The sequence below is a fragment of the Gopherus evgoodei genome, chromosome 3 (assembly GCF_007399415.2).
Source record: "Gopherus evgoodei ecotype Sinaloan lineage chromosome 3, rGopEvg1_v1.p, whole genome shotgun sequence".
In the NCBI taxonomy this organism is placed as follows: domain Eukaryota; kingdom Metazoa; phylum Chordata; order Testudines; family Testudinidae; genus Gopherus; species Gopherus evgoodei.
The window spans coordinates 12574013-12600551 of NC_044324.1; the positions used below are offsets into that span (position 1 = coordinate 12574013).

Below are 26539 nucleotides of genomic sequence, written 5' to 3' on the forward strand. Positions count from 1 at the left end.
GGCCCACCCCATTGCCTCCTGCACTCCTCATAACCCCCCATCACCCCCACAGGCCCCTTGTACCCTCATCAACTCACAGGGACCCCCATAGCCTCCCACACTTCCCATCAACCCACAGGGACCCCTGCACCCCATCAACCCCGGGATCTCCCATAACCCCCTGTATCCCCATTAAACCCCCCAGGGAACCCCATACCCCTGTACCCCCCACTAACTCACAGGACTTCATAGCTCCTTGCACTCCCTCGTCAACCCACAGGGCTTTCCCATAGCTCCCTGCACCCCCTCCCATCAACCCACAGGGAGGCCCTCCATATGCTGCTGCACCCCCCATTAACCCCTGGAAACCCCGTAGCTCCCTACACACACACCTCACTAACCCTCATAGCTCCCTACATCCCCATTAACTCCTGGGGACAGCTATAATCCCCATATTAACCCCAGGAGAACCCCCTCCACAGTCCCCTACGTCCTCCCATTAAACTCCGGACCCTGCTTTTGAGGGTACGTCCTATCTCTAACCCCCCACATGCTACTTCTATCACTCCATATAGCCCCCTTTTCCAGGAGTAGGTGTCCCCATCCTGCAGACACTCCCTCATCCCTTCCTCCACTCCCCCTTCCCTAAGGCATCCTACATCTATCATCCCCTACTCACCCTCTCTGGGGCATGGGAATCCCACATAATTTCTTCCCAAGTCCCCTACACTTATCTTGGGGGGGAACACCCTCTAACTACCCCAGAGTGTGGGAAAATCCACCTTGCCAGTCTATGCATTCTCCCCACGGGTGACCCAATACCCCCACAGGAAGGGGAGCATGGAGAGGGTTTGAATCACGCATAGAGGTGGAGATCGGGGTTGTATAAGTAGAGATCATAAGATAGGGTTGTGCATGGAGGCTGCTGTTTACGGGGGTGCAGAGATGGCAGGTGCAATTTATGGGGTGGAGGAAGGGGGTATAAAGGGAGGGGATTCAAACCAATAGCGACTCAAGGGATGCAGATACCCCTCTGCCCACTAAAGGTGTGTCCAGGAAAGGGGACCCTTGTAATGTGCTCTCATCAATTACTTTGTGCTTGCAGTATCGAAACCTGGGTAGGGCAAACAGATTCTCCTGGGTTATGATGGAAACTTAGCCTGTTCAGGTCCCATCCTGCTCTGGACTGTGTTGGATCGATAATGCAAATTGCAGAGGCTGTCGCCCCACCTCCACCCCGATAAATCCCTCTTGCCCAGCTCTCAGATCTAGGAGCTCTGCTCACTCTAGCATTTACCATGAGATTCGGGGCCAAGGCAGCCAGGATCTCGGAGCCCCTCTTTCCTTCTGGTGCTGTTGAAGGAATAGTCACACCTGCCAACATCTCCAGGCAAAACAAGGAGATTTTCAGTGCACCCAAATCTGCAAATTTCCATACATTTAAGCAGGCTCTGCCTAGGACAGAACCGCCATACTGGGCAGCCCAGTGGTCCATCTAGCCCAGGATCCTGTATTCCGACAGTGGCTGATGCCAGGTGTTTCAGAGGGAATGAACAGAACAGGGCACTTTATCGAGCAATTGATCCCCTGTCATCCAGTCCCAGCATCTGGCAGTCAGAGGCTTGAGTACACTCAGAGCAGGGGCTGTATCCCTGACCAGCTTGGCTAATAGCCATTGATGGACCTAGGCTCCAGGAACGTATCTAAATTATTTTTTGAAGCCAGTTGTACTTTTGGCCTTCACAACATCCGTTGTCAACAAGTTCCACAGGCTGACTGTGCGTTGTGTGAAGAAATACTTCCTTATGCTTGTTTGAAACCTGCTGCCTATTGATTTCATTGGGTGCCCCCTAGTTCTTGTGTTACGGGAAGGAGTAAATAACACTTCCTTATTCCCTCTCTCCACACCAGTCATGACCTCTGCCATATCCCCCCTTAGTCGTCTCTTTTCCAAGCTGGGGATTTGCTCCCAATATTGCTATCGGTGTGGCTATCACAGTTCCAGTCTTTATGTCAGAGGTGGGCAAACTACGGCCCATGGGCCATAACCGACCCGCAGGACCCTCCTGCCTGACCCTGGGGCTCCTTCCCCAGGAGGCTCGCCCCCAGCCCCTCCCCTGCGGTTCCCCCTCCCTCGCAGCCTCGGTTCGTTCCGCTGCAGGTGCAACGCTCTGGGTGGCGGGGCTGTGGGGTCTTGCTAGGCAGACCCAGGAGAACTGAGTAGCCAGTGCTCTGTGAGGGGGAGGTCTGGGTAGCCGGGGCTCTTTGGGAGGGAGGTCTGGGTAGCCGGGGCTCTTTGGGAGGGAGGTGTGGGTAGCCGGCGCTCTGTGGGAAGGAGGACCGGGTAGCCGTCTCTCTGTGGGAGGGAGGTCTGGGTAGCCGGCGCTCTGTGGGAGGGAGGTCTGGGTAGCCGGGGCTCTGTGGGAGGGAGGTCTGGGTAGCCGGGGCTCTGTCGGAGGGAGCACTGGGTAGCCGGCGCTCTGTGGGAGGGAGGACCGGGAAGCCGCCGCTCTGTGAGGGGGAGGTCTGGGTAGCCGTCTCTCTGTGGGAGGGAGGTCTGGGTAGCCGGGGCTCTGTGGGAGGGAGGTCTGGGTAGCCGTCTCTCTGTGGGAGGGAGGTCTGGGTAGCCGGGGCTCTGTGGGAGGGAGGTCTGGGTAGCCGGGGCTCTGTCGGAGGGAGGACCGGGTAGCCGTCTCTCTGTGGGAGGGAGGTCTGGGTAGCCGGCGCTCTGTGGGAGGGAGGACTGGGTAGCCGGCGCTCTGTGGGAGGGAGGACTGGGTAGCCAGCGCTCTGTGGGAGGGAGGTCTGGGTAGCCGGGGCTCTGTGGGAGGGAGGTCTGGGTAGCCGGGGCTCTGTCGGAGGGAGCACTGGGTAGCCGGCGCTCTGTGGGAGGGAGGACCGGGAAGCCGCCGCTCTGTGAGGGGGAGGTCTGGGTAGCCGTCTCTCTGTGGGAGGGAGGTCTGGGTAGCCGGGGCTCTGTGGGAGGGAGGTCTGGGTAGCCGTCTCTCTGTGGGAGGGAGGTCTGGGTAGCCGGGGCTCTGTGGGAGGGAGGTCTGGGTAGCCGGGGCTCTGTGGGAGGGAGGACCGGGTAGCCCTCCCTCTGTGGGAGGGAGGTCTGGGTAGCCGGCGCTCTGTGGGAGGGAGGACTGGGTAGCCGGCGCTCTGTGGGAGGGAGGACTGGGTAGCCGGCGCTCTGTGGGAGGGAGGTCTGGGTAGCCGGGGCTCTGTGGGAGGGAGGTCTGGGTAGCCGGGTCTCTGTGGGAGGGAGGACCGGGAAGCCGGCACTCTGCGGGAGGGAGGTCTGGGTAGCCGGCGCTCTGTCGGAGGGAGGACTGGGTAGCCGGCGCTCTGCGGGAGGGAGGACCGGGAAGCCGCCGCTCTGTGAGGGGGAGGTCTGGGTAGCCGTCTCTCTGTGGGAGGGAGGTCTGGGTAGCCGGGGCTCTGTGGGAGGGAGGTCTGGGTAGCCGGGGCTCTGTGGGAGGGAGGACCGGGAAGCCGGCACTCTGCGGGAGGGAGGTCTGGGTAGCCGGCGCTCTGTCGGAGGGAGGACCGGGTAGCCGGCGCTCTGTGGGAGGGAGGACCGGGAAGCCGCCGCTCTGTGAGGGGGAGGTCTGGGTAGCCGTCTCTCTGTGGGAGGGAGGTCTGGGTAGCCGGGGCTCTGTGGGAGGGAGGTCTGGGTAGCCGTCTCTCTGTGGGAAGGAGGTCTGGGTAGCCGGGGCTCTGTCGGAGGGAGGACTGGGTAGCCGGCGCTCTGTGGGAGGGAGGTCTGGGTAGCCGGCGCTCTGTGGGAGGGAGGACCGGGAAGCCGCCGCTCTGTGAGGGGGAGGTCTGGGTAGCCGGCGCTCTGTGGGAGGGAGGACCGGGTAGCCGGCGCTCTGTGGGAGGGAGGACCGGGTAGCCGGCGCTCTGTGGGAGGGAGGACCGGGTAGCCGGGGCTCTGTGGGAGGGAGGTCTGGGTAGCCGGCGCTCTGTGGGAGGGAGGTCAGGGTAGCCGGCGCTCTGTGGGAGGGAGGACCGGGTAGCCGGCGCTCTGTGGGAGGGAGGACCGGGTAGCCGGCGCTCTGTGGGAGGGAGGACTGGGTAGCCGGCGCTCTGTGGGAGGGAGGTCTGGGTAGCCGGCGCTCTGTGGGAGGGAGGACTGGGTAGTCGGCGCTCAGTGGGAGGGAGGACTGGGTAGCCGTCGCTCTGTGGGAGGGAGGACTGGGTAGCCGGCGCTCAGTGGGAGGGAGGACTGGGTAGCCGGCGCTCAGTGGGAGGGAGGACTGGGTAGCCGTCGCTCAGTGGGAGGGAGGACTGGGAAGCCGTCGCTCAGTGGGAGGGAGGTCTGGGTAGCCGGCGCTCTGTGGGAGGGAGGACTGGGTAGCCGGCGCTCAGTGGGAGGGAGGACTGGGTAGCCGGCGCTCAGTGGGAGGGAGGACTGGGTAGCCGTCGCTCAGTGGGAGGGAGGACTGGGAAGCCGTCGCTCTGTGGGAGGGAGGAGGTCTGGGTAGCCGGGGCTCTGTGGGAGGAAGGACCGGGTAGCCCTCGCTCTGTGAGGGGGAGGTCTGGGTAGCCGGGGCTCTCTGGGAGGGAGGACCAGGAAGCCGTCGCTCTGTGGGAGGGAGGTCTGGGTAGCCGGGGCTGTGTGAGGGGGAGGTCTGGGTAGCCGGGGCTCTGTGGGAGGGAGGACCGGGTAGCCGGGGCTCTGTGGGAGGGAGGACCGGGTAGCCGGGGGTCTGTGAGGGGGAGGTCTGGGTAGCCGGGGCTCTGTGGGAGGGAGGACCGGGTTGCTGGCGCTCTGTGGGAGGGAGGTCTGGGTAGCCGGGGCTTTGTGGGAGGGAGGACTGGGTAGCCCTCGCTCTGTGAGGGGGAGGACCGGGTAGCCGTCGCTCTGTGGGAGGGAGGACTGGGTAGCCGGCGCTCTGTGGGTGCTCGGTGGGAGGGAGGACCGGGTAGCCGGCGCTCTGTGGGAGGGAGGTCTGGGTAGCCGGCGCTCTGTCGGAGGGAGGACTGGGTAGCCGGCACTCTGTGGGAGGGAGGACCGGGTAGCCAGGGCTCTGTGGGAGGGAGGTCTGGGTAGCCGGCGCTCTGTGGGAGGGAGGACCGGGTAGCCGGCGCTCTGTGGGAGGGAGGACCGGGTAGCCAGGGCTCTGTGGGAGGGAGGTCTGGGTAGCCGGCGCTCTGTGGGAGGGAGGACCGGGTAGCCGGCGCTCTGTGGGAGGGAGGACCGGGTAGCCGGCGCTCTGTGGGAGGGAGGACCGGGTAGCCGACGCTCTGTGGGAGGGAGGACCGGGTAGCCGGGGCTCTGTGGGAGGGAGGACCGGGTAGCCGGGGGTCTGTGGGAGGGAGGACCAGGAAGCCGTCGCTCTGTGGGAGGGAGGACTGGGTAGCCCTCGCTCTGTGAGGGGGAGGTCTGGGTAGCCAGGGCTCTGTGGGAGGGAGGTCTGGGTAGCCGGCGCTCTGTGGGAGGGAGGTCTGGGTAGCTGGCGCTCGGTGGGAGGGAGGACTGGGAAGCCGGCGCTCTGCGGGAGGGAGGACTGGGTAGCCGGCGCTCTGCGGGAGGGAGGTCTGGGTAGTCGGCGCTCTGAGGGAGGGAGGTCTGGGTAGCTGGCGCTCGGTGGGAGGGAGGACTGGGAAGCCGGCGCTCTGTGAGGGGGAGGTCTGGGTAGCCGGCGCTCTGTGGGAGGGAGGTCTGGGTAGCCGGGGCTCTGTGGAAGGGAGGACCGGGTAGCCCTCGCTCTGTGAGGGGGAGGTCTGGGTAGCCGGGGCTCTCTGGGAGGGAGGACCAGGAAGCTGTCGCTCTGTGGGAGGGAGGTCTGGGTAGCTGGCGCTCTGTGGGAGGGAGGTCTGGGTAGCCGTCGCTCTGTGGGAGGGAGGTCTGGGTAGCCGGGGCTCTGTGAGGGGGAGGTCTGGGTAGCCGGGGCTCTGTGGGAGGGAGGACCGGGTAGCCGGGGCTCTGTGGGAGGGAGGTCTGGGTAGCCGGGGCTCTGTGGGAGGGAGGACTGGGTAGCCCTCGTTGTGAGGGGGAGGACCGGGTAGCCGTTGCTCTGTGGGAGGGAGGACCGGGTAGCCAGGGCTCTGTGGGAGGGAGGACCGGGTAGCCAGGACTCTGTGGGAGGGAGATCTGGGTAGCCGGCGCTCTGTGGGAGGGAGGTCTGGGTAGCCGGCGCTCTGTGGGAGGGAGGACCGGGTAGCCAGGGCTCTGTGGGAGGGAGGTCTGGGTAGCCGGCGCTCTGTGGGAGGGAGGACCGGGTAGCCGGCGCTCTGTGGGAGGGAGGACCGGGTAGCCGGCGCTCTGTGGGAGGGAGGACCGGGTAGCCGGGGGTCTGTGGGAGGGAGGACCGGGTAGCCGGCGCTCTGTGGGAGGGAGGACCGGGTAGCCGGGGCTCTGTGGGAGGGAGGACCAGGTAGCCGGGGGTCTGTGGGAGGGAGGACCAGGAAGCCGTCGCTCTGTGGGAGGGAGGACTGGGTAGCCCTCGCTCTGTGAGGGGGAGGTCTGGGTAGCCAGGACTCTGTGGGAGGGAGGACCGGGTAGCCGGCGCTCTGTGGGAAGGAGGACTGGGTAGCCGGCGCTCTGTGGGAGGGAGGTCTGGGTAGCTGGCGCTCGGTGGGAGGGAGGACTGGGAAGCCGGCGCTCTGCGGGAGGGAGGACTGGGTAGCCGGCGCTCTGCGGGAGGGAGGTCTGGGTAGTCGGCGCTCTGAGGGAGGGAGGTCTGGGTAGCTGGCGCTCGGTGGGAGGGAGGACTGGGAAGCCGGCGCTCTGTGAGGGGGAGGTCTGGGTAGCCGGGGCTCTGTGGGAGGGAGGTCTGGGTAGCCGGGGCTCTGTGGGAGGGAGGACCGGGTAGCCCTCGCTCTGTGAGGGGGAGGTCTGGGTAGCCGGGGCTCTCTGGGAGGGAGGACCAGGAAGCCGTCGCTCTGTGGGAGGGAGGTCTGGGTAGCTGGCGCTCTGTGGGAGGGAGGTCTGGGTAGCCGTCGCTCTGTGGGAGGGAGGTCTGGGTAGCCGGGGCTCTGTGAGGGGGAGGTCTGGGTAGCCGGGGCTCTGTGGGAGGGAAGGACCGGGTAGCCGGGGCTCTGTGGAGGGAGGTCTGGGTAGCCGGGGCTCTGTGGGAGGGAGGACTGGGTAGCCCTCGCTCTGTGAGGGGGAGGACCGGGTAGCCGTCGCTCTGTGGGAGGGAGGACCGGGTAGCCAGGGCTCTGTGGGAGGGAGGACCGGGTAGCCAGGACTCTGTGGGAGGGAGATCTGGGTAGCCGGCGCTCTGTGGGAGGGAGGTCTGGGTAGCCGGCGCTCTGTGGGAGGGAGGACCGGGTAGCCAGGGCTCTGTGGGAGGGAGGTCTGGGTAGCCGGCGCTCTGTGGGAGGGAGGACCGGGTAGCCGGCGCTCTGTGGGAGGGAGGACTGGGTAGCCGGCGCTCTGTGGGAGGGAGGACCGGGTAGCCGGCGCTCTGTGGGAGGGAGGACCGGGTTGAGGGGAGGACCGGGTAGCCGGCGCTCTGTGGGAGGGAGGACTGCGTAGCCGGGGGTCTGTGGGAGGGAGGACCGGGTAGCCGGCGCTCTGTGGGAGGGAGGACCGGGTAGCCGGGGCTCTGTGGGAGGGAGGACCGGGTAGCCGGGGGTCTGTGGGAGGGAGGACCAGGAAGCCGTCGCTCTGTGGGAGGGAGGACTGGGTAGCCCTCGCTCTGTGGGAGGGAGGACCGGGTAGCCGGGGGTCTGTGGGAGGGAGGACCGGGTAGCCGGCGCTCTGTGGGAGGGAGGACCGGGTAGCCAGGGCTCTGTGGGAGGGAGGACCGGGTAGCCGGCGCTCTGTGGGAAGGAGGACTGGGTAGCCGGCGCTCTGTGAGGGGGAGGTCTGGGTAGCTGGCGCTCGGTGGGAGGGAGGACTGGGAAGCCGGCGCTCTGTGGGAGGGAGGTCTGGGTAGCTGGCGCTCGGTGGGAGGGAGGACTGGGAAGCCGGCGCTCTGCGGGAGGGAGGACTGGGTAGCCGGCACTCTGCGGGAGGGAGGTCTGGGTAGTCGGCGCTCTGAGGGAGGGAGGTCTGGGTAGCTGGCGCTCGGTGGGAGGGAGGACTGGGAAGCCGGCGCTCTGTGAGGGGGAGGTCTGGGTAGCCGGCGCTCTGTGGGAGGGAGGTCTGGGTAGCCGGCGCTCTGTGGGAGGGAGGTCTGGGTAGCCGGGGCTCTGTGGGAGGGAGGACCGGGTAGCCCTCGCTCTGTGAGGGGGAGGTCTGGGTAGCCGGGGCTCTCTGGGAGGGAGGACCAGGAAGCCGTCGCTCTGTGGGAGGGAGGTCTGGGTAGCTGGCGCTCTGTGGGAGGGAGGTCTGGGTAGCCGTCGCTCTGTGGGAGGGAGGTCTGGGTAGCCGGGGCTCTGTGAGGGGGAGGTCTGGGTAGCCGGGGCTCTGTGGGAGGGAGGACCGGGTAGCCGGGGCTCTGTGGGAGGGAGGTCTGGGTAGACGGGGCTCTGTGGGAGGGAGGACTGGGTAGCCCTCGCTCTGTGAGGGGGAGGACCGGGTAGCCGTCGCTCTGTGGGAGGGAGGACCGGGTAGCCAGGGCTCTGTGGGAGGGAGGACCGGGTAGCCAGGACTCTGTGGGAGGGAGATCTGGGTAGCCGGCGCTCTGTGGGAGGGAGGACCGGGTAGCCAGGGCTCTGTGGGAGGGAGGTCTGGGTAGCCGGCGCTCTGTGGGAGGGAGGACCGGGTAGCCGGCGCTCTGTGGGAGGGAGGACTGGGTAGCCGGCGCTCTGTGGGAGGGAGGACGAGGGAGGACCGGGTAGCCGGGGGTTTGTGGGAGGGAGGACCGGGTAGCCGGCGCTCTGTGGGAGGGAGGACCGGGTAGCCGGGGCTCTGTGGGAGGGAGGACCGGGTAGCCGGGGGTCTGTGGGAGGGAGGACCAGGAAGCCGTCGCTCTGTGGGAGGGAGGACTGGGTAGCCCTCGCTCTGTGAGGGGGAGGTCTGGGTAGCCAGGGCTCTGTGGGAGGGAGGACCGGGTAGCCGGCGCTCTGTGGGAAGGAGGACTGGGTAGCCGGCGCTCTGTGGGAGGGAGGTCTGGGTAGCTGGCGCTCGGTGGGAGGGAGGACTGGGAAGCCGGCGCTCTGCGGGAGGGAGGACTGGGTAGCCGGCGCTCTGCGGGAGGGAGGTCTGGGTAGCCGGCGCTCTGAGGGAGGGAGGTCTGGGTAGCTGGCGCTCGGTGGGAGGGAGGACTGGGAAGCCGGCGCTCTGTGGGAGGGAGGTCTGGGTAGCCGGCGCTCGGTGGGAGGGAGGACTGGGAAGCCGGCGCTCTGTGAGGGGGAGGTCTGGGTAGCCGGGGCTCTGTGGGAGGGAGGACCGGGTAGCCGGGGCTCTGTGGGAGGGAGGACCGGGAAGCCGTCGCTCTGTGGGAGGGAGGACCGGGTAGCCGGCTCTCTGTGGGAGGGAGGACTGGGTAGCCGGCGCTCTGTGGGAGGGAGGTCTGGGTAGCCCTCGCTCTGTGAGGGGGAGGTCTGGGTAGCCGGGGCTCTGTGGGAGGGAGGACCGGGAAGCCGTCGCTTTGTGGGAGGGAGGTCTGAGTAGCCGGCGCTCTGTGGGAGGGAGGTCTGGGAAGCCGGCGCTCTGTGGGAGGGAGGTCTGGGTAGCCGGGGCTCTGTGGGAGGGAGGACCGGGTAGCCCTCGCTCTGTGAGGGGGAGGTCTGGGTAGCCGGCGCTCTGCGGGAGGGAGGTCTGGGTAGCCGGCGCTCGGTGGGAGGGAGGTCTGGGTAGCCGGCGCTCTGTGGGAGGGAGGTCTGGGTAGCCGGGGCTCTGTGAGGGGGAGGTCTGGGTAGCCGGGGCTCTGTGGGAGGGAGGACCGGGTAGCCGGGGCTCTGTGGGAGGGAGGTCTGGGTAGCCGGGGCTCTGTGGGAGGGAGGACTGGGTAGCCCTCGCTCTGTGAGGGGGAGGACCGGGTAGCCGTCGCTCTGTGGGAGGGAGGACTGGGTAGCCGGTGCTCTGTGGGTGCTCGGTGGGAGGGAGGACCGGGTAGCCAGGGCTCTGTGGGAGGGAGGACCGGGTAGCCAGGGCTCTGTGAGAGGGAGATCTGGGTAGCCGGCGCTCTGTGGGAGGGAGGTCTGGGTAGCCGGCGCTCTGTGGGAGGGAGGACCGGGTAGCCGGCGCTCTGTGGGAGGGAGGACCGGGTAGCCGGCGCTCTGTGGGAGGGAGGACCGTGTAGCCGGGGGTCTGTGGGAGGGAGGACCGGGTAGCCGGCGCTCTGTGGGAGGGAGGACCGGGTAGCCGGGGGTCTGTGGGAGGGAGGACCAGGAAGCCGTCGCTCTGTGGGAGGGAGGACTGGGTAGCCCTCGCTCTGTGTTGGGGAGGTCTGGGTAGCCAGGGCTCTGTGGGAGGGAGGACCGGGTAGCCGGCGCTCTGTGGGAAGGAGGACTGGGTAGCCGGCGCTCTGAGGGAGGGAGGTCTGGGTAGCTGGCGCTCGGTGGGAGGGAGGACTGGGAAGCCGGCGCTCTGCGGGAGGGAGGACTGGGTAGCCGGCGCTCTGCGGGAGGGAGGTCTGGGTAGCCGGCGCTCTGCGGGAGGGAGGTCTGGGTAGCCGGGGTCTGTGAGGGGGAGATCTGGGTAGCCGGCGCTCTGTGGGAGGGAGGACTGGGTAGCCGGCGCTCTGTGGGAGGGAGGACTGGGTACCCGGCGCTCAGTGGGAGGGAGGACTGGGAAGCCGTCGCTCTGTGGGAGGGAGGTCTGGGTAGCCGGGGCTCTGTGGGAGGGAGGACCGGGTAGCCGGCGCTCTGTGGGAGGGAGGTCTGGGTAGCCGGGGCTCTGTGGGAGGGAGGACTGGGTAGCCCTCGCTCTGTGAGGGGGAGGTCTGGGTAGCCGGGGCTCTCTGGGAGAGAGGTCTGGGTAGCCGGCGCTCTGCGGGAGGGAGGTCTGGGTAGCCGGCGCTCTGCGGGAGGGAGGTCTGGGTAGCCGGCTCTCTGCGGGAGGGAGGACCGGGTAGCCGGGGCTCTGTGGGAGGGAGGTCTGGGTAGCCGGGGCTCTGTGGGAGGGAGGTCTGGGTAGCCGGCGCTCTGTGGGAGGGAGGTCTGGGTAGCCGGCGCTCTGTGGGAGGGAGGTCTGGGTAGCCGGCGCTCTGTGGGAGGGAGGTCTGGGTAGCCGGCGCTCTGTGGGAGGGAGGACCGTGTAGCCGGCGCTCCGCGGGAGGGAGGACCGGGAAGCCGTCGCTCTGCGGGAGGGAGGACCGGGTAGCCGGCGCTCTGTGGGAGGGAGGACCGGGTAGCCGGCGCTCTGCGGGAGGGAGGACCGGGAAGCCGTCGCTCTGTCGGAGGGAGGTCTGGGTAGCCGTCGCTCTGTGGGAGGGAGGTCTGGGTAGCCGGCGCTCTGCGGGAGGGAGGACCGGGTAGCCGGCGCTCTGCGGGAGGGAGGACCGGGAAGCCGTCGCTCTGTGGGAGGGAGGTCTGGGTAGCCGTCGCTCTGTGGGAGGGAGGTCTGGGTAGCCGGCGCTCTGTGGAAGGGAGGACTGGGTAGCCGGCGCTCTGTGGGAGGGAGGTCTGGGTAGCCGGGGCTCTGTGGGAGGGAGGACTGGGTAGCCGGCGCTCTGTGGGAGGGAGGACTGGGTAGCCGGCGCTCTGTGGGAGGGAGGACTGGGTAGCCGGCGCTCTGTGGGAGGGAGGACCGGGTAGCCGGGGCTCTGTGGGAGGGAGGACTGGGTAGCCGGCGCTCTGTGGGAGGGAGGTCTGGGTAGCCGGCGCTCTGTGGGAGGGAGGAGGTCTGGGTAGCCGGCGCTGTGTGGGAGGGAGGACTGGGAAGCCGTCGCTCTGTGGGAGGGAGGTCTGGGTAGCCGTCGCTCTGTGGGAGGGAGGTCTGGGTAGCCGTCGCTCTGTGGGAGGGAGGTCTGGGTAGCCGGCGCTCCGCGGGAGGGAGGACTGGGTAGCCGTTGTTCTGTGGGAGGGAGGACCGGGTAGCCGGGGCTCTGTGGGAGGGAGGACTGGGTAGCCGTCGCTCTGCGGGAGGGAGGACCGGGAAGCCAGCGCTCTGCGGGAGGGAGGTCTGGGTAGCCGGGTCTCTGTGGGAGGGAGGACCGGGAAGCCGGCACTCTGCGGGAGGGAGGTCTGGGTAGCCGGCGCTCTGTGGGAGGGAGGACTGGGTAGCCGGCGCTCTGTGGGAGGGAGGACTGGGTAGCTGGCGCTCTGTGAGGGGGAGGTCTGGGTAGCCGTCTCTCTGTGGGAGGGAGGTCTGGGTAGCCGGCGCTCTGTGGGAGGGAGGACCGGGTAGCCGGCGCTCTGCGGGAGGGAGTTCTGGGTAGCCGGCGCTCTGCGGGAGGGAGGACCGGGAAGCCAGCGCTCTGTGAGGGGGAGGTCTGGGTAGCCGGGTCTCTGTGGGAGGGAGGACCGGGAAGCCGGCACTCTGCGGGAGGGAGGTCTGGGTAGCCGGCGCTCTGTGGGAGGGCGGACTGGGTAGCCGGCGCTCTGCGGGAGGGAGGTCTGGGTAGCCGGCGCTCTGTGGGAGGGAGGTCTGGGTAGCCGGCGCTCTGTGGGAGGGAGGACCGGGTAGCCGGCGCTCTGTGGGAGGGAGGACCGGGAAGCCGTCGCTCTGTGGGAGGGAGGTCTGGGTAGCCGGCGCTCTGCGGGAGGGAGGACTGGGTAGCTGGCGCTCTGCGGGAGGGAGGTCCGGGTAGCCGTCGCTCTGTGGGAGGGAGGACCGGGTAGCCGGCGCTCTGTGGGAGGGAGGACTGGGTAGCCGGCGCTCTGTGGGAGGGAGGACCGGGTAGCCGGCGCTCTGTGGGAGGGAGGACCGGGTAGCCGGCACTCTGCGGGAGGGAGGACTGGGTAGCCGGGGCTCTGTCGGAGGGAGATCTTCCAGCCTGAGACCAGAAGTCTACACAGCAATGAAACAGCCCCTGAGCCCAATCAGCTGGCATGGGCCAGCTGCAGTTTTTTCAAGCTGTGTATACATACCCGCAGTCATTGGCTTCTCTGGAGACTGTGCCAGCAAATGCTAATTGTGGTGGTGGGTTTTTCTGAAGGGGACAAGATGTCCAGGAGCTGGATTGCAGCCCACCAAAGAGCCCTCAGATGGGAACTGTTTTCGGTCTACCCCTCAGGATGGATTTCTAGGAGGTGGTAGGATCTCGATCCCATTACCAGTGCTCTTCGTCATCCAGGCCCCTGTTTTTAGACTACAGGTATTGTACTCCTCCGCACTGACAGCTCAGGACTCCACAGCAGTTACAGAATTAGCTACAAATGTGCTGTCTGCAGGGCTCCCTGCACAGAGCACGCTGCTTCCAAGAGGAGCCTGTTGCTCGGTCAAATCAGTTTGCTCCTTGGTTTTCAGAGGGAGCCGTAAACGATGCAGTCTGCTCTTCTGGCTGTGATCTGGACTCTGGAAAAGCAAAGTCCCTGTGCTTTGTATTGGGTGGGTTTTCCATGGGCCCCTTTTTTGCACAGCCAGAGACAAATGGGCTGATTTCTTTCTCAGTTGCCGCAAAACAACTGGTTTCCCTTATTTATTGTTTGTGTAGCAACAGCTGTGCTCTAGGTGCTTTCCAGGCAGGTTGTTTGACTCAATTCTTGCCCGAAGCGCTTAGAACCAAAGTATTGTAGGTCCCTTCTCTGGTGACATCTGGCACGTGGGAGCTGCTCTATCTCTGACTGATCCAGCACCCACTCTCCGCTTGCCCTCTCATGATGTCCCATATTCTCTCACCCTGTCTCTCTGTGAAATAGACAGGCAAGGTAGTTGGGCCTTTCTCTACCTTTGGTCCCTTCCTTCCCCACCATTCATATTTTGCTGTCCTAGTGCCTAGGATCAGCTTGCCGGATTGTGATGTAACAGTGCAGTCCGCCCAGGCAGACTCAATGGGGCACTAGTAGAGAATTATCATGGCATCTGGATGCCACTCCATTAACACCACAGAGATGGGAAAACAGTAACCCTATTCCTCGAATGTCTCACAATTCCCATTTTGGTTTCTGGCCCCCATGTCTACGTGCTGAGTCCAGAAGAGTAACAATGGGATAGTGAGACATCAAACCATGTATCAGTTACGCCGCTTGGAAAATTAGCTTTAATTAGGTCATTGCTGGGCACAAAGTGCTTTTCCATGGCCCTTTGTGTAACTGTGTAGTGCCTCTCAAGTTTTATAGACAAGCAGGGAGGGCAGCTGTCGTCTTTAGATTTAACCCATTAGTCACTGCAGCACTGTGTCCATACCTTAGAACCAATTTTCTTTAGGAACCTCTGCATTAACAGAGCACAAGCAGGTATCTGGTACATCCAGCCACATTTAGGAGCGGCAGTTCATGGATTGTAACAGACTGGAGTCAAAGTAGTTTCCCTTCTTTTGTCGATGAACCCCTGAATGTTGATGTATCTAGAAGCAGTTCCACAACCACGTAGGGCTTTATGCTGATTTTTTCCCAGTATAATAATGGGAAACGTGATCATAATTAAGCCTAGTCTTGAAAGAGAAAATAAGGGTTCTGATGTATTTCCCCTCTCCCTCAAACCTCTGTCAGCCGCACTCGGCCAGTAGATTCTCTCTGCTCCCAGAGCTATTATCGCTGGGATGGGAAAGGCGTAGTAAGTAGCAGTCTGAGTCGAAAAGAGCTGCCTGTGAGAAAAGATCAAAGAGCTACATATGGGTAGCTTAGCTAAGTGACAGCTAAAGAGGGATGTGATGGTCTGCAGGTATCTGAAGACTAAAACACCAAGGAGGCAGAGGTGGTTCAGGGTGGCAGAAGAGGATTGTGTGTGTGGGGGGGAGGGGGATTAGAAGTCGGCAAATTCAGTCCTATTAGGTGTAGAATTGTTTCCCAAGGGAAGTGGTGAAAGCCCCGATGCTTGGGACATGTAAATCCAGATGAGAGGGTTTAGATGATCTAATTATTTGTCTCTCTGAATATCCATTTCTGTGATCCTATTTACATCCCAAAACATGGAGAAAGTGAATAAGGAAAAGTTATTTACTTGTTCCCATAATATAAGAACTAGGGGCCGCCAAATGAAATTAATGGGTAGCAGGTTTAAAGCAAATAGAGAGAAGTTCTTCACACAGAGCACAGTCAACCCGTAGAACTCCTTGCCTGAGGAGGTTGTGAAGGCTAGGACTATAACAGTGTTTAACAAAGAACTAGATAAATTCATGGAGGTTAAGTCCATTAATGGCTATTAGCCAGGATGGGTAAGGAATGGTGTCCCTAGCCTCTGTTTGTCAGAGGGTGGAGATGGATGGCAGGAGAGAGATCAATTGATCCTTACCTGTTAGGTTCATTCCCTCTGGGGCACCTGGCATTGGCCACTGTTGGTAGACAGGACACTGGGCTAGATGGACCTTTGGTCTGACCCAATATGGCCGTTCTTATGTTAAGAACGTGAAGTTTGCAGAGCCAGGCCCTCAAAAGTTAGGAAATGCCACAATGAAGGCTGCCCATGCAACCTGTATTCATTCCCCATGTGCACGTGCATTGTATGTATTTAATTACATGATTGCATAGTCTTTTTCCTCACAGGCCCCTGCTTTGTTCAGTGAATGCGTCGCTCTTCAGTATTTCATTTTATGCTGTACATTCAATGTGTAGTGCCAGGCCTTATTTAACATGCACTATCCAAAGTCTGCGCTGACTACAAAATTACTGATTCCCTCATGTATGCAGTGTTGATGTAGTCATGTCGGTCCCAGGATGTCAGAGAGACAAGGTGGGTGAGGGAGTAGCTCTTATTGGACCAACTTCTGTTGGGGAGAGAGACAAACTTTTGAGTCACAAAGCTCTTCTCTGAGCATCACCGCTAAATGCACGGTGGAACAGATTATGAGCTAATTACTTGCACTAAACAATTGTAGTACTTGGGATATTTTTATGTTCAAAGCATGGCTCCAAAATCAGCGTGGGTTGCAGCTGCAAGTGCTTGGCCCGTCTGCAGATCGGCTCCCAAGTGAGTCAAGGTGCACACCCAGCCAAGCAGGAACACAGAAGTAATGCCCGACTGTGAAAGGTTAAATGACTTGCCCCTCATCACGTAGGAACAGGCAAGGATAGACTCCAGTTCGCCAAGGTGGCATTCAGCTTCCTTAACCACGAGGCCAGACTTCCTCTTCCTGCAATCCCTGGCCTCCTTCACTGTACATTTTTCCACTTCTGCAACAAGAAGTGAGGCAGGGGTTCTAATTGACAACAGCCTCCTTCACTGCACAGCCCTGATTATTCTCCAAGCAGGTCCAGCCAGTGCTTTGAGGCAGGAGTCCTGTGGAAGCAATACTATGTGATCATGCAATTAAAGATTGTATCATAATGCCCATGCACAAGGGTTGGAAAGACAACCTTAATTCTGGCATCTCCTAAGTGCTTGACTTTGCAACCTTAACGTTATATTAACATAGTTTAAGATGTAGTTTCCTAATTTTAAACAAATAAACAGTAATCCAATCACATGGAATCGCACTGACTCCCGCCTGAGTCATCAGCAGTGTTTGGCTCTTTAGATCCACAACCCAGATCTCTCTGACTTGAGCTAACAGTAGTAGGCTGTTATCCTCTAAGTGAGCCAGTCAGCATGGGAGTAGGAAATGAGGTCCACACCTTGCTAGTGGGTTTCACAAAAATAGTTTTTAAACAATCCCAAGGAAAGTCAAGAGGCAGAAATATTAAGGTTGAGATTTGGATCAAATCAAAGTTGGGAAATAATTGCAGGTGTGGTTGACTTGGCAGCCATAGTTTAACCGCATTGCACATATAGGTTAGAGGGATATTCAACAATTAATAACATTTTGCATTTAGATAACACATTTCATCCATGCATTAATTTCAGTTTGGCCTCTAGGCATTACGATAATAGAAATCAATCAGTCATTGGTTTCAAAGTGCTTTGCAAATGTGAGCAAGTATCATTAGCATCCCTTGACAGATGGGGCAGCTCAGGCATAGAGAGAGGGGAAGTGAGACCATCAGCCTCAGGAAACCATTGGCTAAGCTGTGATTAGAACCCAGGTCTCCTGGCTCCCAGCCTTGGGTCCGGTCCCCTAGATAACAGCACTTAGTCTGCAAAACACTGCACGTGCACAAAGAGGCCAAGATATGGTTGCTTTAGGATGCATGGTTTTGCACCTCCTGCTTTTTTTATTCTCAGCTACAGTGTTCCATAAACCAGCCAAAGCTTTTCATTCCTGGTGAGCTTCATCTGTGTCCTTTAAAGTCCTTGCACCTCGCAGGCTTTCTCCAGCTGAAATTTAGGGCTTCATAGTAGGACCAGTTTTGTGGTGTCTAGTCTCAGTAACAAGTCTGAGGGTTCTGTAGGGTCAGACTGTCCTTGTAGATCATGTAATGGATCAACCTGTTTTCAGAAGAGCGGCCATATAGGGTCAGACCAGCGGTCCACCTAACCCAGTATCCTGTCTGTGACAGTGGTCAGTCCCAGAGCCTCGGGGGAGGGAACAGAACAGTTAATTAAGTTAAAATCCCATGTCGTTGATTTCTTAAGGTGATTGCATGAGTCAGAGGTACCTTTTTACTGTGTGGTAGAAGAAAACTGCGGAGGATTGTCTCACCTCATTAATATTTCTGTATTGATACATTATACGTTACGTGCTCTTCCTCCCTGGATGTGTGGAGAGCAGCACAGACTGCCGTACCCTTTACCACCGCTCTTCCCATCTTCATCTGTTTTCTTTCCCTGTTCTTTTTCTTAGGCTAGATTTTTAAAGGTATTTGGCCCTTAACTCCCATTGATCTCAGGCAAGTTTGTGCCTGGTGGGAGCTAGTTTCAGATAGGGCACCACCTGCATCAGACTGACCCAGCAGCAGAGGGTACGTCACTGGTGATAAATGAACAGTGGCCCCAGCTCCAGCCTGCCTACACTCATAGAGGATCTGGCAGGCCGCAGTCTTCTGTGCAGCTCCTGCTCCCAACCTGGCCTCTCTCTTAGGAAGTGCGAGCTCCAGATCCGCCCTCCTTCCCACTCCGCTGAGCTGTGCTCTCTCCCTCCCAGCCCGGCACCTGCCACAGGCAGCTCATTAACATTTTCTTAGCCAATGTGGGGTTGGCCTACGCCGTCACAGTCGCTCTAGCCACATTTTGGGGTAGGAGGCCGGAAGAAGACCCCCCCCCCCAAGCACCATGTGTTGCACCCAAATCTGGCTGCATCACTGTTATTTACCGTTCTCCACGCTGTAAAAGGCAGTGGAATACAGTGTCCAGAGTACAGAGGAAGCGATGGACCAGGTGCTCATGCTGATTAGTCTCGTACTCAACATGAATCAGATGATCAGAAAAAGCAGCAGAGTCCTGTGGCACCTTATAGACTAACAAATGTATTGGAGCGTGAGCTTTCGTGGGTGAATACCCACTTCGTCAGGTGATCGGAATCTGGCCCATTGCTGGAAATAGCTGTTTTTTACCAAGGACCCTGAGATTAATGCTCCCGCTCGCATGAAAAGTGTCCTGGGGCCTTTAATGACCACGAATGAGCAAGACCTTGATGTTGCTTCTCATTCGAAATAGGAGCACAGGAAAGCTCCCGGCACTGAACGCACTTACTGTCTGAAAACCCAGCGGGTGCTCTAGATTTTCCATGCCAATCCAGGCCTTTTTGTGCACAAGAAATTTGGATTGATAGGAAAAGAAAGAAATAAAAAAAAACAAGAGTTAGTTGTAGGGTTTGGGTTTTCTCCCTCCCCCCAGTGCACATAGAATGGAGCTAGCTGGAACAGGTACTGATTCTTTACCGCTCTGGGATCTGGAGAGAGGAAGCAATTTGGAGCATTCTGTCCATCAAATAAGCAGCACACGATGATTTTATACTAGGTGTACAATAACTGCCAGTTATGGTATGTCTGTGTAATGAGGACTGGCTGAGAGCCAGGAGAGCTTGGCAACACCAAGGACTGTCTTCAGGAGATGTGTCTCAGGCTAGTGTCTCTCAGGATTCCACCACTGAGACACGGGGAGAAAGATATCCCAGGGCAATCTAGATGTGTTGAATTATAAATGTTTATCTTAAAGCAAAATGAATCTTGTTCTCACTCCCTGTCTGGATCCCACGTACCGTGAATTAGACACATTGATTCTCTCCCCATCAGTCCCTTGCAACAGAGACGATCAGGCTGAGATTTTCACAGGAACCAATGGGATTTAGGAACCCACCTCCCATTGAATTTAATTGGTTTCCTCTCTAGACCCTTTGGGTTCCTTTGCATCTATTTTTTTTGTTTTTGTTTTTTGTTTTTTTTTGTTCACTGTAACAGTAGTTATTGGATAGATTTCTCCCTTCTCCTCTGAGATGTTTCAGTTGTTTACAAAGCATATATCCCTAGATTTCTAAGCAGCATCTTATTTGGCAAGATCCTACTGTTACAATCTCGCCACTGGATTATTTTTCACCATCCGAAATGCTCTTTAGAGGCAATATGCAGAAAATCTTTATCTTGCAGCCAAATTCACTCTGGATCCCCCTATGAATTAACACAGTCAAAAAGAAAAGCCAAATGCTCTGTTCAATCCAGCCTCGTGCAGAATCAAAACCAGGGATCAAACACGCTGTCTGTGAATCCATCACAAGTTTGCCCACTTTGCTTTCGCTGTAATGTAAATTTTCCCCTGTGAAATCAGAAAGCCTAAGGGTATTAGCATTGCAGTAAAGCTGGTTCCATGCAATCATTACAATGAGCCACAGCGAGAATAATGTCAACTTGTATAAATTCTGTGCAGAGTTACTGAAGGCATAAATGGCTTTTTTGGGGGGTGGGGAGGGTAGAAGAGGAGATATATTACGGCTTCATAGCTACTCTTTACGCACTTTGTTGTTAGTAAGATTTTCAGCTACAAATGTTGCTGGAGCTACCAGGAATTCCACTTAATCTATTTGATGAGCCAGATCCTGAAGTGAATGGAGCAATGTCAGTTTACACCAGCTGAGGATCTGGCTTTACATATTTACCATGGCGATGAAGCAGGATGTGGGTGTAGGGTGGGAGTGTTATGCGAATGGGCCCTACGTACACCCTGTATTACCTTGTTCATCTAGCCCCACCTGGGTGATACCTGAGGGGCGCTGTGATGAATCTGAGGGATGGGACCACCAGGGGCTGGAGCAAGGATAGCGGGATGGCCACAGCCTCTCTTGGATCTCTGGGAGCCGTGTGGATCCCGGGACCCCCACCTAGTTTCAAGTGAGGGGTCTATATCCTTTCACAGGGCGGAGAGCAAACCCAGCCCTTCTCTAATGACATGCTGTTGGGAAAATTCTGCAAGGCATTCCTCATGGAGATTTTCACCGAGAGAGCCCCTCCCCATGGATTGTACAACAGGAGCGAGCCCACTGGCCCCTCCGCCTTATGCTGGAGTCCTCCATTCCTTGCTCTGCCACTCAGCTGCTGAGTGGTCGTGGCCAAGTCATGTTAACTTCTCTGTGCCTTGGTTTCACTTCCCTATTTGTTGTGAGGCTTAATCAAGTGCTTTGGGATCCTCACACAAACAGTACCAGGGAAGTGTGAAAATTGTTACTAAAATTAGAGCTTTGGCCCGTAGGAAATTCGGAGTCCCTCCTCCCCCATGTCACTGAAAGTGCCTGATCCACAACGGTTCTGAGGCTGAATGCAGCCCTGTGCGTTGTGAACCTGGCATTGTTGACAGGGAGTCTGTTTGATCCCTTTGTTCATTGTAGGGGGGTAGCTCTTATCGATGTCAAGGAAGAGCAATTAATGAGGAAGATGAAGGACTGCACATGTCCTGGGTCGGGAAGACCAGTATCAATTAGATAGCAATTTATCCTCCTATGGAACATCACACATGAAATGTGCCGATGAAAAGACCAAAACCATTATAAAGATGTCTCTGCCATCACCCTCCAATCTGTTCTAGTCTGACTATTGCTAGATGCCTTTCATATCCCACATCACAGCTTGCCAAAGTCTGTTTCATAAGCTGCATGTTTGCGGAAGTGTAGAGCCCAGTACGGAGGCATCCATGAGGTGTTTAGCCGTGGGACAGCCCGTGATTCTGTTACATCATGAATGTATAACAGTCTTGGAATTTATAATCTGGCCAAGGTGATCTTTAAATTGACAAGAGCCTTTTGTCAATGCTTCATCTCTTCAGAGGGCTGTGCAAAGACTCGGTAACCCCCTCAATCCCCTCCTCAGCCCTAGCTGGTCATAGCCCCATTTTGCAGATGGGGAAGTTGAGACACTGGAGGTTGAGGTTCAACATTGCAAGTGCCTGTTAATTCCAGGTGTCCAACAGGGGCCTGAGTTCCAGAGATGCTGAGCACCAGTAACAGCTGTTGACGTCAGCACTTCTGGAAAGCAGGCCCTAGGAGTCTCCAGTTGGACCTACCCAAGGAGGTGGGGCAAGGCTTAGACAGCAAGTGTGAGGACCTGCTGAGATGCGGGCTGCAGAGCTCCTGGCTTCCACTCCCATGCGTCTCACTGGTAGCAGTCCCAGCAGCTGGCCAGGTGGATGGCTGATAATATCTTCAGTTATGCATGTGAAGACCAGGGTAAGAAAAGGCTTTAGAGTGTAAACTGCTGGCCCCCAGGTCCTGGGAGGAGCCCCTCCCTCCTCCCTCCCCAAGTGGCTTAATCAGCCAGGAGCAAGGTAGGACTTTGACCTGGGGGCTGCAGAGTGTGTGTGCAGAAGGGCTGCATGGCCCCTCTCTGAGGTATTTAAACCAGAGCCATCAGCCCCTCACTTCTGCAAGCTGCATTTAGAAGGAGAGACAAGGGCCCTGTCCCCAGGGGCTGCCCCTGGCCTTTCCCTGTCCCTCACTAGCTCGTTGTCTCCTCTGCAGGTACCGTGGGCATGTCCCCAACACGGTGTTTTCCTTTGGCGACACCTACGGGAACACCACTCTGAAATACTTCCAGGATTTCCGCAATGCTGCCATGGAGACCAGCCGCTGCCCCTACAGCAAAGGCGGCCAGTTCCCCACCCTCTTCTCGCCCGACCCTGGCTTAGTGCTGGGGTGCCGGGCGCGAGGCTGGGACAGGTGGCTGCATGCCCCTTCCTATTCCCGCTTCAGCTTGGATTTCAACCGCTCCGAAGAGCTGAAGGAGTTTTACAAGGTGAGAAGGCGTTTCTCAGGGCGGCATGCCCTGCATGCAGCGGCACAGCGGGATTGATCCAACACACAGCACCTGAGCGCTACACAGTAGCCAGTGCAAAGCAATCAGAGCCCCATCTGGGCAGCACCCACGTGCCTCAGTGAGAGGTGCCTCTGGAATGCCCTGGACTGAGCCAAAATGCAATCAACACCAATATATAATTAGTCACAACCAAAAGCCAGTGCCCTCGGCCTCTGGCACCCACCCACCACACTGAGATGGTCTTTTTCACTGCCCTGTTACTGGTTCTGAAGGCAGCTTCTTGACCATAAGAACCTAGGCAGACAGTCCCCAGAAAACCCAATTGGCATTGTTCTAGGGGAGGTGCTGGTCGTCCCGTCTCCAACGGTTTGCATGTATGTGACTGGCATGCAGAGGGAGGAGTCAGCGTGGAACGCAGTGGGTGGTTGCTGAAGAGCAGGGCTCCCCTCCCAAGGTTACCGTGCAGACATCTCTGCGTGTGCTGCTGTGGGCAGGATTGCCTGGGGAGCTATTTGAGGAGTCATCGAGCTTTGCTGAGTTGCCTAAGAGGACGTGGCAGCTAAAGGGGGAAGGCATGAGAGTGTAACCCAGCTGGCGCAGCTCACAGTATAGGTAGGGTAACCAGACAGCAAATGTGAAAAATCGGGATGGGGGTGGGAGGTAATAGGAGCCTATGTAAGAAAAAGACCCAAAAATTGGGACTGTCCCTATAAAATTGGGACATCTGGTCACCCTATAGCATAGGACACAGCTGGAGTGTAACCCCATTGCTCCGCACAACAGAACTTTGTCCGTCTCCCTGAATCTTCACTCTGGAACAGGAGGGGGAACTGGACAGGGAGGTGGAGCCTAGAGCATGTTATCCCAGTAATAAATAGTGTGAGAGGAGGACAGATGTGTGTATGTGACTGTTGGAGCATGCAGGGGCCTGGGCCTGGGCCTGGGTCTGATTGTACATGGGGGATGTTCCCCTTGCTAAAGAGAGCAGCATCTCTCTCATCTGACTCGGCCAAGCCGCACATTTTATGATTTGCACCCAAAACACTGTTGTCTCCCCACTTCTCAGCCATAGTGAAGGCACAGAGCCACGCCGCCATCACGGTGCATCGAGAATAAGTACAGCTTGCATCAACGAATTCCCAAGCCAAGCCCCCATGTGATTTATCACAATTGTCACTTACTCTGCTGCCCGGAGAGCACCTTAGAGAGGGGAGTTTTAGAAACATGGTTATTATTATTTCTCTAGCAGAGGAGAGCGTGTTGTGCTTTGCACATTTCTACGAAGAGAGGACCCTGCCCTAAGGAATCTATCCCAGCTAGTGGATAAGGCTTTTGGGCCCTGGGCCCTGCATAGGCAGTGTCCCTTGGCAGCAGGAAGGAGGGATGCAGCAGAAGACCTGTTATCTTTTCCCATTGCATTTCCTGTTTGGTATTTTAACTCCTCGGTTGCCTGGCCAGCTAATGCCACTCTGCCCTGTGATGGAAGCCTGGGTTCTGAGTAGTTTGCTTGTCCTGCAGCTTTCCCAGAGGCACCGCGAGCATTACCGTGACAAGACCGGGACGGAGCATGTGGTTCCCTACTTTGTGCTGCCGGTCAAGGAGAAGGACAAGTATCCCCACCCTCTTGATCTGTGAGTAGCAAAAGCAGCTCCTAGAAGGTGTGCTCGGTAGCAGCCATTTCCCCTGTTGGCAAGCTTGGGGGGAGAAGGAGGCAGACCATCTTCATAGTGTAACCCTTCTGTCCCTCTGAGCTGGCAGCAACAAGGGCCGGGTTCAGTATCCAGGGGTTCCGTTTCAGTAACACAGTGCATAACCGGCTCGAGCCCCCACCCAGTGACCTGGGACACTCACATACCACACCCCCCTGGGCGCCTCTAGGAGGCAATACTTCCCCTCTCGCAAGCACGGAGTCTGAGTGTAGCAAAATCTTTTTAATAAAGGAAGGAATCAATGCGGCATCCCATTGGAGAAACACCACAAACAGGGTTATAACACAAACCATAGACAAAAACCCACCTCCAAGTACGTTTGGCACTGTCCTTTTTCCCCTTAGGGTTTTAAGTCCAATCACCCCAAAGTCCAACAACCCAAAAGTCTCTGGTCAATGCCACCCCAGAGTTCGAGCGTTTATCTGTAGAGGTCCCTCCCCCCAGCCTGGGTAGAAAGGGGCACCTTACGTGGTCCGGGGCCAACTGCCCTGCCTCTCCGTGGGTTCTGCTTCTGCCTTCTCCACGAACTGCTCCGCTTTACCAGCTGCTCCACTCTGCTCCTCCAGCCGTCCTCAGAAACTGCTCCGCTCCAGCAGCTGCTCTGCTCCGTGAGCTGCTCTGCAAACTGCTCGGCTCCGCTCGGTCTGTGGGCCGCTCCACTCGTCCCACAGCTACTCCGTTCTGCTGCCACCAGCTGTCCCGTGGTCCGCTCCAGCTGTCCCCGCAACTGCTCCACTCCACCAGCTGCTCTGTTCCACAGTATAGCTTCAGGCTCCCCCACTAGTTAGCACAGTACTCAGTGCTCTCAGCTCAGTTATTTCAGCTCTTTAGTGATTTCAACTCTTAGTGATCTCAGCTCTTAGTAGGGGAGCCCCAGTGCTAGTGCACCATTAGCCCAAAGTGAGTTCAGCTCAGTAAGCTGTATCTAGATTCTTGAGGGAATTAAAAAAACCATTCCACAGTGGAGAGAGGAGAGGGTGGAACTGGTGCTTCTGGTTCCACAAGGGGACTACACCACCAGACACAGATACCTGTCCCCAGCCTCTCTCAATTTACTGGGTTTTGGAACCCATGTCCCTTGTCTAGCCAGTACCACCCAACTGAGGGTGAATCATTTGTCACCAAGCAGTCCCACAGCTCGGCAGTCTGGGATAGGGTAGGCGTGCCTATGCAAATACACTCTCTGAAATTCTTTCTACCAGGTGTCAGGGTAGAGCTTATCCTGACTCTGCTTACATCCTCCCCGCAGCCAAGAATTTGTCGTCCCGACAAATCACATTCCCTACTATACCAACTTATTGGTCCCCTCCAAAAGGCATTACATAGCCTACTTTAGCTTTCACAAACCTGTGTGCTAAATGTATAGGCTCCTCACTAATCACCCCAGGTGCATCGTAAGTTAACCGTTTCACTGATCTTATTACCCTGTCTCGCCTATTGAGAATCTCTGTTGCTATGGTAGGGGGGACATCCTCTTGAGTGCTGGATGGGGAGGTTTCCTGTGAGTTCCCCTCAGATACTGGCATAGGCTCCTGCATTTCTAGTCCTAACAGTGGAGGGTCGCAGGTGCTCTGGACATCCTCCATCTGTATATCACCACTGTCCAATAGCCTGTGTAAGTCATTACACGGGGGTCCCACTAGTGGCTCAGGGATGTCAGGAATGGGCCTAAATACTTCTGCCATAGGGTTTAGGGTGGAAGAGGATGTGCTCTCTTCTGATTCAGCGGATCGAGACTGAAATCTTGTCTTCATCCCAGGATACACCATGGTTGTGTCTTCCTCCTCAGACTCACTGTCAGATGTGCTGAGTAGGGGTAGGTTAGCTGCAGGAGGCCGGCTGTCCACGTTGGAAGGCGGCTTTGGTACAGCACCTTCGTTCTGCCCAGTTGCCCTGTTGTGGCCCATCTCATAAGGGCTGCCTACCTATTCTCCCACAGGGAGCAAAAGGTTTCTATGCACGGTTTTGGTCTGCCCTGGACCCTCTTCAGGTTTGATCTTGTAGACCGGCAGGTCTCCTAGCTTTTCCATCACTAAGTAAGGTATCGCCTTCCATCTGTCAGCTATCTTGTGTTTGCCAGCAATACCCAAATTTCGCAGCAGGACTCTGTCCCCTGGCTGGAGCTCTTGCAGACGCACCCTAGCATCATATCGCTGTTTGTTGCGGTCTGCGTTCTTCCGAGCTGCAGACATAGCTAAGTGATAACCATCCCGTAGCTTTTCTCGTAGTCAGGATACATATTGCTGATGGGTTTCATAGCTATCGCCATCCTCTGATACACCAAAGCACAAATCTATGAGTAGTCTTGGTTCTCGCCCAAACATCAAGAGATATGGGGTGACCCCCGTAGCATCGTTCTTTGTGGCATTGTAGGCGTGCACCAGAAATGCAACATGTTGGCTCCAGGTTGCCTTCTGCTCTGGCCGCAAAGTCCCTAACATATCCAATAGGGTTCGGTTGAACCTCTCTGGCTGAGGGTCACCTTGTGGGTGGTAAGGCGTTGTCCTCGACATTTTAATACCTGCTATCCTCAGCACCTCCTTCAGAAGGTGACTCTCAAAATCTCGTCCCTGATCTGAGTGTATCCTGGCTGGGAATCCATAGACTGAGAAATATTTTTCCCACAGTACTCGAGCAACAGTGGTGGCCCTCTGATCACGTGTGGGATATGCCTGCACATATCGCGTGTAATGGTCGGTCACTACTAGGATGTTCCCAATATTCCTCTTGTCCACTTCTAAAGACAAGAAATCAATGCAAACCAGCTCCAGAGGTTTGTTGCTGGTGATGTTCTTCAGATATGCAGCCCTTGTGGGCAGAGTTTTCCTTTGAACACATCGCACGCAGGT

At 58.1% G+C, this 26539-nt stretch overlaps 1 protein-coding gene across 2 annotated transcripts in view; it reads left to right on the forward strand.

The window, feature by feature from the left end:
- FAM166C (family with sequence similarity 166 member C) overlaps positions 1-26539 on the forward strand; it is a 49354-nt gene that overhangs the window by 2384 nt on the left and 20431 nt on the right. For both annotated transcript variants that reach the window (XM_030555088.1, XM_030555089.1), the window contains exons 2-3: positions 21687-21960; positions 23500-23612. In XM_030555088.1, the coding sequence (XP_030410948.1) occupies positions 21687-21960; positions 23500-23612 (387 nt within the window). The remainder of the gene's footprint in view (positions 1-21686; positions 21961-23499; positions 23613-26539) is intronic.